The following is a 13803-nucleotide window of genomic DNA, read 5'->3' on the forward strand; positions in this document are numbered from 1 at the left end:
AAACGATATAAAAAAAACTAAAAGCACCTCAAAGACGCAACCTCACAAATAAAGAAATACAAGACGTACAAAAAGACAATGATATAGTCATACACCCCGCCGATAAAGGCGGTGACATAGTTATTATGGATACACATATGTATAACACTGAATGTATTAATCAACTATCAGACACTAACACAAACAAGACCCTACCACATAACCCTACAGAACCCTATCACCAACATTTACATAACTTATGTGAAAAAGCAGTGCAACAAAACATACTCACTGAACAAGAATAGGAATACATCATTAATACCGAAAAACGTACACCCATCTTTTATTGCATCCCAAAAATTCACAAAAATCCAACACAACCACCAGGCAGACCAATTATTTCCGGCATTCAATCACTCACTTCCCATTTATCGGAGTATATAGACATTATTTTACAGCCATTAGTTAAACAAACAAAATCACACATCAAAGATACCACACAAATCATCAAAATCCTAGAATCACTAGAATGGCAACAGGACTGGTGTCTGGCCACCCTTGATGTCAATTCACTATACACATGCATAGATCACCAACTCGGCACCAAAGCAATAGAACACTTCATGAACAACAGCACCATACCAACAGACCAGACACATTTTGTATTAGAAAGCATCCACTACATTCTTTCACATAATTATTTTTATTTCAATGACCAATTTTACCTACCGCTCATCGGTACCGCGATGGGGACCAAGTTTGTGCCAAGTTTCGCGAATCTATTCATGGCCTATTGGGAGGAGCTCACCTTCACCCCTGAATTCGGCGCAAATCTGGTCTTCTGGAAAAGATACATAGATGACATCATTTTAATCTGGAACGGCACAACGCAACAATTAATCATGTTCATCCAATCACTCAATGACAACACATTTAATCTCAAATTTAAACCTAATATCAGCCCCCACACCACAGAATTTCTAGATCTCACCATTACAGTCCAAAACAATAATCTTACATGCAACACATACCACAAACCCACATCCAAAAACAGCTTTATCCGTTTTGACAGTTGCCAGCTTCCCCAGTGGCTTATAAATATACCATACAGCCAGTATAGACGTATAAGACAAAACTGTACAGATATTAATCAGTTTGAAAAAGAGGCTAAAACACTCACCGAACAATTTCAACAGAAACAATACCCTACCAATCTATTACATGATTCACTACCAAAACCACTCCACAACAAGCAAAATGTATCATACCCTTTAACACGTCAAATCAGCAGATTGAAAAAATTATCAATAAACACTGGCATCTACTACAGTCCGATAAAACCATAGGTCCATCTCTTCCTCCATAAGCACCAGTCATTTTTACCAAAGCACCAAATCTAGGTCTTAAAATTGCACCAAAGACCAAACCAACAGGCACAATAAAACACAAAATAATTCAATCTACTATCTCAGGAAATACAGGTTTCTACCATTGCAATCAATGTAACAATTGTAAAGTGACTGAGTTTCCCAAAAAAACAGAACAAGTCATATCCACCACAAACCAGAAGAAACATGTCATTAAAGAACTCCTTACATGCAACAGCAAAAATATGATCTACATCATCACATGTCCATGTAATAAACAGTATATAGGTAGGACATCACGCACACTTAAAAAACGTAAGCAGAACATTTTTACAATATCAAAAGAGGTTACGAGAATCAAACACTGTCGGCACGCTACAAAACATTCCACAACTGCCATATCCGAGGTACACATTTTGCGGCCATACAATCTGTAAAGCCCGATTGGAGAGGAGGTAACTTCATCTCCAAAATGTCCAGAACAGAATCTAAATACATTTTTGAAATGGAAACAATCGCCCCAAAAGGACTGAATGCAGAATTGGAAATTTTCGGTTTTATCTGAAGGTCACTTCTAGCAGGAGAAGGGTCCTGGCTTAATGGAGGGATTGAGAGCCAGGCTGTTATCTGCGCCTCACCCCTCCCTGCACCACTACCCTCTCTCCCCTAGAATCTAGAACCCATTCATCTAGTTGATCATGACTCCATGGAGATTTCCTATTATACATATATCCATTTATTACAAAACATCTGTCAACACAAACACACACTCATAGGGGGAGATTTATCAAAACCTGTCCAGAGGAAAAGTTGCTGAGTTGCCCATAGCAACCAATCAGATTGTTTCTTTCATTTTTAACAAGGCCTCTGCAAAATGAAAGAAGGAATCTGATTGGTTGCTATAGGCAACTCAGCAACTTTTCCTCTGGACAGATTTTGATAAATCTCCCCCATACACTCTACATAGATTCTCTACATCATATGTTCATAGATACACCTTTGCACACACATTTTACATATTTCTATATTTAGCTATTTTCATATTTATCTTTATTTTTTACATTAATTTATTTATTTTTATAATTACTGTATATATATATCACAAAAGCTTGGGACACAAAGGCACAACATTTTTTAATATCACTTCCCTAAATCCCAAATTTATTTTTATTCTATTTATTTTTTCTTTATCATTACTTGATAAAAATATATATCATTCTTGTCCGTCACAGGATTTACCACTATCCGTACACGACCCCAGTCCCAATCCAGAACGGGTTTTGCACACAAGAAAACCCAATTACCTAATCACACACAAACCCAATTACCTAATCACACACAAACCCAATTACCTAATCACACACAAGCTGAACATATATAAGGCCCACTTCTCACACAGTTGGTACACTGCTATTGAAAAAGAGACCCAGACAGTCTCGAAACGCGTCTAGACTTTATACCCATAGCAATCTATAGGTATTTGCAGCATCCTATAACCTCCAGATGCGCACAGCGCACGAACTATACTACAGAGAAAAGCCGACCTTCCTGATGCGCACAGCGCACAAAACTTCAGATCATTACACCGGCAAACAGATCTCCTGGTGCGCATAGCGCATGGAGCTACATAACACCACGTCGGCAAGCAGACCTCTCCCTCCCCTGGCTCACCGGCGCTGACGACTCACCATTCCAAGGAGCAACTAGACGTCTGGTTCGGAAGCCACTGTGGTTGAGTAGTGAGAGCGCCTTGGGATCCCACCGGGACATGTACGCCAACACTGTCCTGCAACTTCCAAACTTTGTTCAATATCATTACATAAGATTGTTGAAGTCTCTCTAAGTTATACGGAACTTTATCCAATGGATTACAAATTGTGCAATATTGCATTCGAAATCGATGCCTATCCTTTTGATTGCATAGTATGGACCTTTTTTACTGATCTGCATAATAATTTTTAATAATCTTTATTTTTTATATTCTATATTATTCATTTTATATTTGTTTGTATCTATTGACACTACTGCAAGGGCCCTGCAGGCAGTTGCCATAGACAATTACATCAATAAACATATATTTGTTTTAATGCAATATAATATATATTGTTTTTACTTCAGTACCAACTGTGTACACATACAATTCTTTATATACGCTCTCCCAGCATTTTTTCAGAGCATACAAAAGACCAGATTTGAGGAAAGTGTTTCTCCTCTTACTTTCAATTTTATAAATATTGGTTGAATAACTTTATAAAGTTTATTTAAGGTATAGCACTCTTATATTATTATTTCTTTTATATCTTTTATGTTATTTTGTGATATGTACACATATTGTAGATGTTAAAGTGTACTTGTCAGATCCCTGATTGTTATATGTTCCTCAGTTCCTCATCCTGGTCACGTACATGTAATTTGTATGTCTCTATCTCCCATATTTCACTAAAAATAGCATATTACAGCTGCTCAATGTCTTTTTAATTATCTCAAAGGGAGGGGACGTGTCCTGCTCTTGCATGCACAGTGATGACTCCTCCCTCTCCCTCACTCTGCTGACTCACTACTCTTGGAGCAGCCTGGCAGCCCTGCTCTGTAACTCTTTCATCTCTGGATTTATGCCGAAACACACACACACACACAATAATTATTGGAGATTGACTGTACTCTACCACCAAAGACAATATGGTGAGCATATAACTTACATCTTCCTATGTTATTCATGTGTGTAATCCTTAGGCAGTCCTGTAGTGCTGGGACTTTTAGTTTTGGAATAGTTGGAGGCACAGTGTTTGGATAACTCTCTTTTACAACAGTGTTGCCTTCAGCTATGTGAATACAGCTTTTGAAAAAAATAAAACTCCCAGCATGCCCAGATATCCTATGACTGTCCAGGCATGCTTGGAGTTGTAGTTTTGCAACAGCTAGAGGCACAATTTGGTAAAACTCTGTGTTGCAGCAGTGTTGCTGCAGGCTGTGTACCTCCTGCAATCTTGTCAATAAGCCATCTTGTGTCCATGACTTCTTGGACACCCTCATGCTGCTGTGGGACTCATTAGTGTCCTAGGAGCTATGGGGACCCCTAGTGGTGGGATTTTCAAAGGCAGTTTTGTTTAATAAAATGTGAATTTTTAAAAAAAAAGAAGTACAGGGTGGGCTATTTATATGGATACACCTTAATAAAATGGGAATGATTGGTGATATTCCTGTTTGTGGCACATTAGTATATGTGAGGGGGGGAAACTTTTCAAGATGGGTGGTGACCATGGCCGCCATTTGAAGTCGGCCATTTTGAATCCAACTTTAGTTTTTTTCAATAGGAAGAGGGTCATGTGACACATCAAAATTATTGGGAATTTCACAAGAAAAACAATGATGTGCTTGGTTTTAACGTAACTTTATTCTTTCATGAGTTATTTACAAGTTTCTGACCACTTATAAAATGTGTTCAATGTGCTTCCCATTGTGTTGGATTGTCAATGCAACCCTCTTCTCTATATACTGCTATATACTACTATATACACCACAGGAGAAATGCTAGCACAGGCTTCCAGTATCCGTAGTTTCAGGTGCTGCACTTCTCGTATCTTCACAGCATAGATAATTGCCTTCAGATGACCCCAAAGATAAAAGTCTAAGGGGGTCAGATCGGGAGACCTTGGGGGCCATTCAACTGGCCCACAATGACCAATCTACTTTCCAGGAAACTGTTCATCTGAATGCTCGGACCTGACACCCATAATGTGGTGGTCACCATCTTGCTGGAAAAACTCAGGGAACGTGCCAGGTCCAAGCATTCCTAGATGAACAGTTTCCTGGAAAGTGGATTGGTCATCGTGGGCCAGTTGAATGGCCCCCAAGGTCTCCCGATCTGACCCCTTAGACTTTTATCTTTGGGATCATCTGAAGGCAATTGTCTATGCGGTGAAGATACGAGATGTGCAGCACCTGAAACTATGGATACTGGAAGCCTGTGCTAGCATTTCTTGTGTGGTGTATATAGTAGTATATAGCAGTGTATACGGATACTGGAAGCCTGTGCTAGCATTTCTCCTGCGGTGTATATAGTAGTATATAGCAGTGTATACGGATACTGGAAGCCTGTGCTAGCATTTCTTGTGTGGTATATATAGTAGTATATAGCAGTGTATACGGATACTGGAAGCCTGTGCTAGCATTTCTCCTGTGGTGTTGCTATCAGTGTGTGAAGAGTGGGAGAAGAGGGTTGCATTGACAATCCAACACAATGGGCAGCACATTGAACACATTTTAGAAGTGGTCAGAAACTTGTAAATAACTCATGAAAGAATAAAGTTATGTTAAAACCAAGCACATCATTGTTTTTCTTGTGAAATTCCCAATAAGTTTGATGTGTCACATGACCCTCTTCCTATTGAAAAAAACAAAAGTTGGATTCAAAATGGCCGACTTCAAATGGCCGCCATGGTCACCACCCATGTTGAAAAGTTTCCCCCCTCACATATACTAATGTGCCACAAACAGGAAGTTATTATCACCAACCATTCCCATTTTATTAAGGTGTATCCACCCTGTATATTAAAAAACTATTGTTTTACCAAGATGTACAACATAGTAAAAGTTTTTATATCTGACAGGGCACATTTAATCTTGGTTTGAAAGAGAAATAGTTTTACCTTTTATTATTAAATACCCTATATTGTATAGTACAGCAGTATCAGCCACAGCGTATTTTTAAGAGGTTTTAATTTAGTATGAATAGGTGTTTATGCGGATTGTATACTCGGCTCATTTCGGACGGTGAGCCTCTCTTTCTTCTTTTTTTCTTCAATATTATTTAGTATAAGTTGGATTATATTACATCTGTAACTCCATTCTATTCTGTTTTATAGGGTTGGCTTTGATACAGGAAGGTAAGTCATCAGCTTTGTCCTTTCATCCTTTATTCTATAAAATAGCAGACTTGTGCAATTTGTTTCGGAACGAATGTCTAATTTACTGAATTTTGCCATTTTCGGGTATTCGGACCGATCCGAATGCACAAAAACATATTTTGAACATTCCCGAATAGCCACGATAATACAAATAGCAAAATAACGAATGCATTCGTTATTTACCGAATGCATGAAAGTGAATTAAAAAGCTTTGCGCATGTTTGCCAAAGTGTGCCTCCAGCTGTTGCAAAATTGCAACTCCCAGCATGCCCAGACAGCCTTTGGCTGTCAGGGCATGCTGGGTGGGTGTTGTAGTTTTGCAACAGCTGGAGGCACCCTGGTAACAGTGTGTTAGCGCAAGTGACATGACATGTTATACATAAATCACCCGACAATCAAACACATCGATCAAACACATCAATCATTCATACAGCATTCATTCATTCATTCATTCATTTACTCATTCATTCAACATTATATTATGTATTAATAATAAATCACATAAAATTATATTATCTTACCTGTCTTCCAATGTTCCGATCTCTGCGGCTGCCCTCTTTTCCTGCACACACACGCTCCCGATAATGGTCCCCTGCTTAAAAAAGATTTACCCGAATGTACCCGAATAGCAAATGTATCCAAAAGAAAATAAAAATCTGAATACCGAATGTATCTGAAAAATCAAACCAAGCACCCGAATACCGAATGTATCCGAAAAATCTAAACCGAAAATATTACCGAACCGAAAATTTTATCCAAAATGAAAAAACTAAACGAAAATTTTTCTTGTGCACAAGTCTATAAAATAGACCTTACATACAGAGAATAGTGAGGTCACTTGTGTTACGCCGAGCGCTCCGGGTCCCTGCTCCTCCCCGGAGCGCTCGCGGCGTTCACCTTCTTGCAGCGCCCCGGTCAGACCCGCTGACCGGGAGCGCTGCATTAATGTTACCGGCGGGGATGCGACCCGCGTAGCGGGACGCGCCCGCTCGCGGCTCGCATCCCGGTCTCCTCACCCGTCCTGTTCCCCGACGGCTCAGTCCCGGCGCGCGCGCGCGGGCTCTCTGCGATTTAAAGGGCCAGTGCGCCACTGATTGGCGCCTGGCCCAATTAGTGCTCACACCTGTGCCCTCTCTATATAACCTCACTTCACCTTCCCAGTATTGCTGGATCTTGTTGCCTTGTGCCAGTGAGAGCGTTTCCTTGTATGTCCCAAGCCAGTGTTCCAGACCCTCTGCCGTTGCCCCTGACTACGATCCTTGCTGCCTGCCCTGACCTTCTGCTACGTCCGACCTTGCTCTTGCCTAATTCCTTGTACCGCGCCTGTCTCAGCCGTCAGTTGGGGTTGAGTCGCTATCGGGTGGGGGTTACCTGCCGCTGCAAGTCCATCCCGTTTTGCGGCGGGCTCTGGTGAAAACCAGTAACCCCTTAGACTCCGTTCCCCTGGTACGGCCCACGTCAGCACCCCACTGGCACAGAGGATCCACCACCAGTATCCTCACAGTATCCGGATCCTGACAACTTGTGTCACACAAGTTCACACTTGGAGGATTATTCCATGTTCTGGTCATTTTTGTATTTTACTTTACATGAATGACATTGAGGTAAACTACCATTACATGGACCAACATGGTGTGTGCCCTCTACAGATGGGCATAGGCTTATTTTATCTCTAAAATAAAAAAAAATTTAAACTCCTCTAAACCTTTGTTTTCCGGTTTGGAATGAAGCTCCCTTACAATGTATATTATAAAATGAAGGATGGACACATTGGGTAAATATAAATGTCGGGTAGATCATGTAGCTGATCAGGACCCCCGCAACCAAATCACAGGGTACCGATCAGCTGGGAACACTGACGGAGGTCTCTGACCTGGCTTCCATCTGTGCGCTTCTTTAGTGCAGGAAGCCTCAGCAGCCTGTAGTAATGGATAACTAATAACACTGATCAATGTTGTGCTATGGCAGGCTCCTATGGCATAGCATTGTTCAACATATTTAATTGAAAGATAACATGTAATAGTCTCCTACGGGGACTAAAAAAAATTGAAAAAACAAAAAACAAACATTAAAACAAAAAACATTAAAGGAAAAATGTCAGCCTGTTCAGCCACACTAAACCCAATAAACTAGGTTACAGTGTGGGTGAACAGGAGTCCAACAAGGGGTCACTTACTTAAATATGTCCTGTAGGTCCTGAGATATGTCCCCCAGAAGATCCACTGCTGAATTCAGTGAATAGTGTGCAGGGGGTGGGGTTTCACAGGGGGTGGGGCTTCGTGACTCTACTTCACAGCGAATGAATATGGAAATTGAGCAGACAAAGCCCTGCCCCCTGCATGAGATTCACTGAATTTAGCAGAAAAGGTTCTCTGGGACATATATCAGGACCTACTGGGTAGAAGCCCCCAGTAAGTGGGGTGACCCCTCGTTGGATTTCTGTTCACCCGCACTATAACCCAGTGTATTGGATTTAGTGTGGGTGAACAGGCGGAGAGTTTTCCTTTAATAAATGTAAATAAGCCCCTTCCCTAATAAAAGTTTGAATCGCTACCTTTTCTCAAATAAAATAAAATGTGGTATCGCCAAGCGCAGAAATGTTCAAACTATTAAAATAGAACATTAATGAAGCCACGTGGTCACATGGCAAATTCCAGAATTCCGGATTTTTGGTTACTTCATATACCAGTAAAAAATGTAAATGAATTAAAATAAAAACATGGCATACCATTTTGGAAACTAGACCCCTTGAGGTACGTAACAAGGAATAAAGTGAGCCTTAATAACCCACAGGGGTTTCACAACTTTTGCATATGTAAAAAAATAAAAATAAAATTTCACTAAAATGTGTGTTTCCCCCCAAATTTCACATTTTGGCAAGGGTTAATAGCTGAAAATACCCCCCATACTTTGTAACCCCATCTCTTCTGAGTATGAAGGTACCCCACCCCATAAGTTGACCTGAGGTGTACTATGGGTGAACTACAATGCTCAGAAGAGAAGGAGTCATATTTGGCTTTTTGAGAGCAAATTTTGCTCAGGGGCATGTCGCATTTAGGAAGCCCCTATGGTGCCAGGACAGCAAAAAAAAAAAACACATGGCATACCATTTTGGAAACTAGACCCCTTGTGGAACGTAACAAGAAATAAAATGAGCCTTAATACCTCACAGGGGTTTCACGACTTTTGCATACGTAAAAAAAAAAAAATCATAAAGGTGTGTTTCCCCCCCAAATTTCACATTTTTGCAAGGGTAAATAGCAGAAAATACCCCTAAAATTTGTAACCCCATCTCTTCTGAGTATGGAGGTACCCCATAAGTTGACCTGAAGTGCACTACGGGCGAACTACAATGCTGAGAAGAGAAGGAGTCATATTTGGCTTTTTGAGAGCAAATTTTGCTCGGGGGGCATGTCGCATTTAGGAAGCCCATATGGTGCCAGGACAGCAAAATAACCCCCACATGGCATACCATTTTGGAAACTAGACCCCTTGCGTAATGTAACAAGGTGTAAAGTGAGCATTTACCCCCCACTGGTGTCTGTCATATCTTTGGAACAGTGGACTGTACACCATTTTTAATTTGCACAGCTCACTCTTCCAAAGATCCGTCAGACACCTGTGGGGTGTAAATTCTCAATGCACCCCTCATTACATTCCGTGAGGGGTGTAGTTTCCGAAATGGGGTCACATGTGGGGTTTTGTTTTTTTTGCGTTTGTCAAAATCGCTGTAACAATCAGCCACCCCTGTGCAAATCACCTCAAATGTACATGGCGCACTCTCCCTTCTGGGCCTTGTTGTGCGCCCCCAGAGCACTTTGCGCCCACATATGTGGTATCTCCGTACTCGGGAGAAATTGCATTACAAATTTTGGGGGGCTTTTTTCCCCTTTACCTCTTGTCAAAATGAAAAGTATAGGGCAACACCAGCATGTTAGTGTAAAAAGTTTATTTTTTTACACTAACATGCTGGTGTACACCCCAACTTCACCTTTTCATAAGGGGTGAAAGGAGAAAAAGACCCCCACAGTTTGTTAGGCAATTTCTCCCGAGTACGGCGATACCCCATATGTGGCACTAAACTGTTGCCTTGAAATATGACAGGGCTCCAAAGTGAGAGCGCCATGCGCATTTGAGGCCTGAATTAGGGATTTGCATAGGGGTGGACATAGGGGTATTCTACGCCAGTGATTCCCAAACAGGGTGCCTCCAGCTGTTGCAAAACTCCCAACATGCCTGGACAGTCAACGGCTGTCCGGCAATACTGGGAGTTGTTGTTTTGCAACAGCTGGAGGCTCCATTTTGGAAACAGTGGCGTACCAGACGTTTTTCATTTTTATTGGGGAGGGGAGGGGGGCTGTGTAGGGGTATGTGTATATGTAGTGTTTTTTACTTTTTATTTTATTTTGTGTTAGTGTAGTGTAGTGTTTTTAGGGTACAGTCACACGGGCGGGGGGTTACAGCGAGTTTGAGCTGCCGCACAAAATTTGCTGCATCGCAAACTTGCAGCCCGATACTCACTGTAAGCCCCCTGCCCATGTGAATGTACCCTGTACATTCACAGGGGGGGGGGGACCTCCAGCTGTTGCAAAACTACTACTCCCCGCATGCCTGAGAATGTTTGGGAGTTGTGGTTTTGCAACAGCTGGAGGCACACGGGTTGGGAAACACTGAGTTAGGAAACAATGTTTCCCAACCAGTGTGCCTCCAGCTGTTGCAAAACCACAACTCCCAAACATTCTCAGGCATGGTGGGAGTAGTAGTTCGGCAACATCTTTAGAGCCAGATGTTGCCGAACTACAACTCCCAGCATGCTTGGAGTTGTAGTTTTGCAACATCTGGAGGACTACAGTTTGCAGACCACTAATACAGTGGTTCCCAATCTGTGCCCTTCCAGATGTTGCAAAACTACAACTCCTAGTATGCCAAAACTGTCCAGGCATGCTGGGAGTTGTAGTTCTGCAACATCTGAAGGGCCAGATGTTACAGAACTACAACTCCCAGCATGCCTGGACAGTAAGGGCATGCTGAAGATGTGTAGTTTTGCAACATCTGGAAGGGCACAGTGGTCCAAAAACTGTGGACCTCCAGAAGTTGCAAAACTGCAACTCACAGCATGCCCAGACGCCAAAGGCTGTCTGGGCATGCTGGGAGTTGTAGTTTACAGGGTCCCAATACAGCAATGCATGTCGCTTTACGGCGACGTGCATTGCTGTAAAGGGCCCGACCGCGGCTGAAGATCTATTCACCTGTCGCCGCCGCCGCCGTCTTCATCGTCTGGATCCGGGTCTTCAGGGACGAGGTAAGTACCGGGGCCGGTCCCCAGCACTCCCCCGTCCCCCGCTGCGTCCTCCGGTCTTCCTCCCGTCCTCTCCGGACTTCAAGGGGCCGGGCAGGACGGGAGGAAGTAACCGCCCCCCCCTCCTGCGATTGGTCGGTTAACTAACCGACAGATCGCAGGGAATAGGAGGAGGTGGCAGGCTTGCCACCTCGCTCCTATTCTTTAGCGTGGTCCTGGCTGTCTGTGACAGCCGGGATCATGCGAAATTACCGGGTGGTCGGGTCCCAGAGACCCGATCAGCCCGGTATCGCCGCAGATCGCAAGGGCGATTTCCCTTGCGATTTGCGGCGATCGCCGACATGGGGGCCTACATGGCCCCTTCGGCGTTTGCCCTGGATGCCTGCTGAAGCATTTCAGCAGGCATCCGGTTCCGATCTCTGCCCGGCGAGCGGCAGAGACCGGAAAACGCCAGGGCGTACGGGGACGTCCTGGGTCCTTAAAGCCCAGGGTGCGGGGATGTCCCCGTATGTCCTGGGTCCTTAAGAGGTTAAAGCACCAGGACACATTTATGCCCTACGCATATAGCGAATACAGGAGCTGCATTCACATCACGCATAACGGGTCTTGGTTGCTGGGGATCCACTGGTAATGGCGATCACGCTGATGCCTTTTTTTAACCATTCAGATGCCATGATCAATACTGATAACGGCATCTGAAGCATAACAGGAGATTTTTTAAACTCATCGGGCCACTCATGGCCCGACCATAGGGATCTGATGAGCCAAGATGGCTGCCCGAGTTCTCCATACCTGCTCCATGCCGCTTTGCAGCAGTCTTCTCTGCTCTTCCTTCTGGATGATCAGAGAAGTAGATCACAGATAATACTGATCAGTATTAGCAATCAAAAGGTTGATATTAAAGGAAATCTGTCACCAGTGTCACCTGCACTAACCTGTCGGTACACAGATAGTGCAGGTGACAGTGATGACAACGGTACTTACCTTGTCCCGGTCCGTGGCGGGGATCTCCTGTAATCTTCTCCGGTATCTTTGCTCCGGGCACTGGATTGGGGCACGGGCGGAGCTTAATGACATAACCGCTGCTGTTCCCAGGACCCGGGACTCAGCACAGAGGAGCATGCCCCAAGCCGATGCTGCTTTCTGCAGGGTGCCGGGCAGCAGCGGTTACGTCATTAAGCTCCGCCCGTGCCCCAAGCCGGTGCCCGGAGCAAAGATACTGGAGAAGATTACAGGAGATCCCCGCCACGGACCGGGACAAGGTGAGTACCGTTGTCATCAGTGTCACCTGCACTATCTGTGTACCGACAGGTTAGTGCAGGTGACACTGGCGACAGATTTCCTTTAAAGAGTACCTGTCATCAACAAAAACTTTTAATATGTGGTTCATAATCATTAATTAAGACATATTGTAAAATATCTTCATTATAAAATATTAATATTTATACCAGTTTTTTTATTTTATACTTTTGGCCACTAGGGGTCTCTCTTCTATGCCTGGTCTGCAGGCAGCTTCCTATGCTTTTCATAGTAAGTATACAGCTTTTAGGACTAATGCTGAAAGGGCTCTCGTCCTTCCACAGGAAGTTCAGTACTCTCAGCTCAGGACTTGCTCCCAACCTGGAGCAGCACTGTGAGCTACAAGCCTGCACATGCCTCTCATATAACAGAAGCCAGTCACCTCTCCCTCCCCCCTGCTCTGTGTTCTCCCTGCCCCTCACCACACGTTATCTTATACATTGTATTATCTCACTGCACTCCCTGCCCTGTGCCCCCCCCTCTGACATTCATCTTAATTACGGCCTCTGTAATTGCTCCCACCGCCCCTGGTTCTCAGTATTGACTTTTTAGTGCAGAGAGACACAGGAGAGAGAGAGACAGAGGCTGTCGTCCCTCCCCTGTACTTAGTCTGTATGCACACTGCAGAGCAGTGTTTGGAAGGGTGCCTCCAGCTGTTGCAAAACTCTTGGCTGTCTGGGCATGCTGGGAGTTGTAGTTTTGCAACAGCTGGAGGTACCCTGGTTGGGAAACACTGCTGCAGAGGGAGAACAGCATACAGGAAGACTGGCAGAAGCAGAGTCCTGGCCAGGCTTCATGTGACATCATGCCTGCCGGGACCCGCCTCCTTCCACCCCTCAGAAAGACAGTGCTCCTGAGCTAATGAAGAGGGATAAAAAAAGGTATTTCCACAGCGTTTTAAACCTCAATAAACACAAGGATAGGCATAGTTAGAGTAAGGGACAGATGGGGA

At 43.6% G+C, this 13803-nt stretch overlaps 1 protein-coding gene across 2 annotated transcripts in view; it reads left to right on the plus strand.

Moving 5' to 3' along the window:
* Positions 1 to 13803, plus strand: part of LOC130295100 (high affinity immunoglobulin gamma Fc receptor I-like) — a 147564-nt gene that overhangs the window by 73132 nt on the left and 60629 nt on the right. For both annotated transcript variants that reach the window (XM_056545401.1, XM_056545405.1), the window contains exon 4: positions 6212 to 6232. In XM_056545401.1, the coding sequence (XP_056401376.1) occupies positions 6212 to 6232 (21 nt within the window). The remainder of the gene's footprint in view (positions 1 to 6211; positions 6233 to 13803) is intronic.

This window comes from Hyla sarda, chromosome 11 (assembly GCF_029499605.1).
Source record: "Hyla sarda isolate aHylSar1 chromosome 11, aHylSar1.hap1, whole genome shotgun sequence".
NCBI classification, from domain to species: domain Eukaryota; kingdom Metazoa; phylum Chordata; class Amphibia; order Anura; family Hylidae; genus Hyla; species Hyla sarda.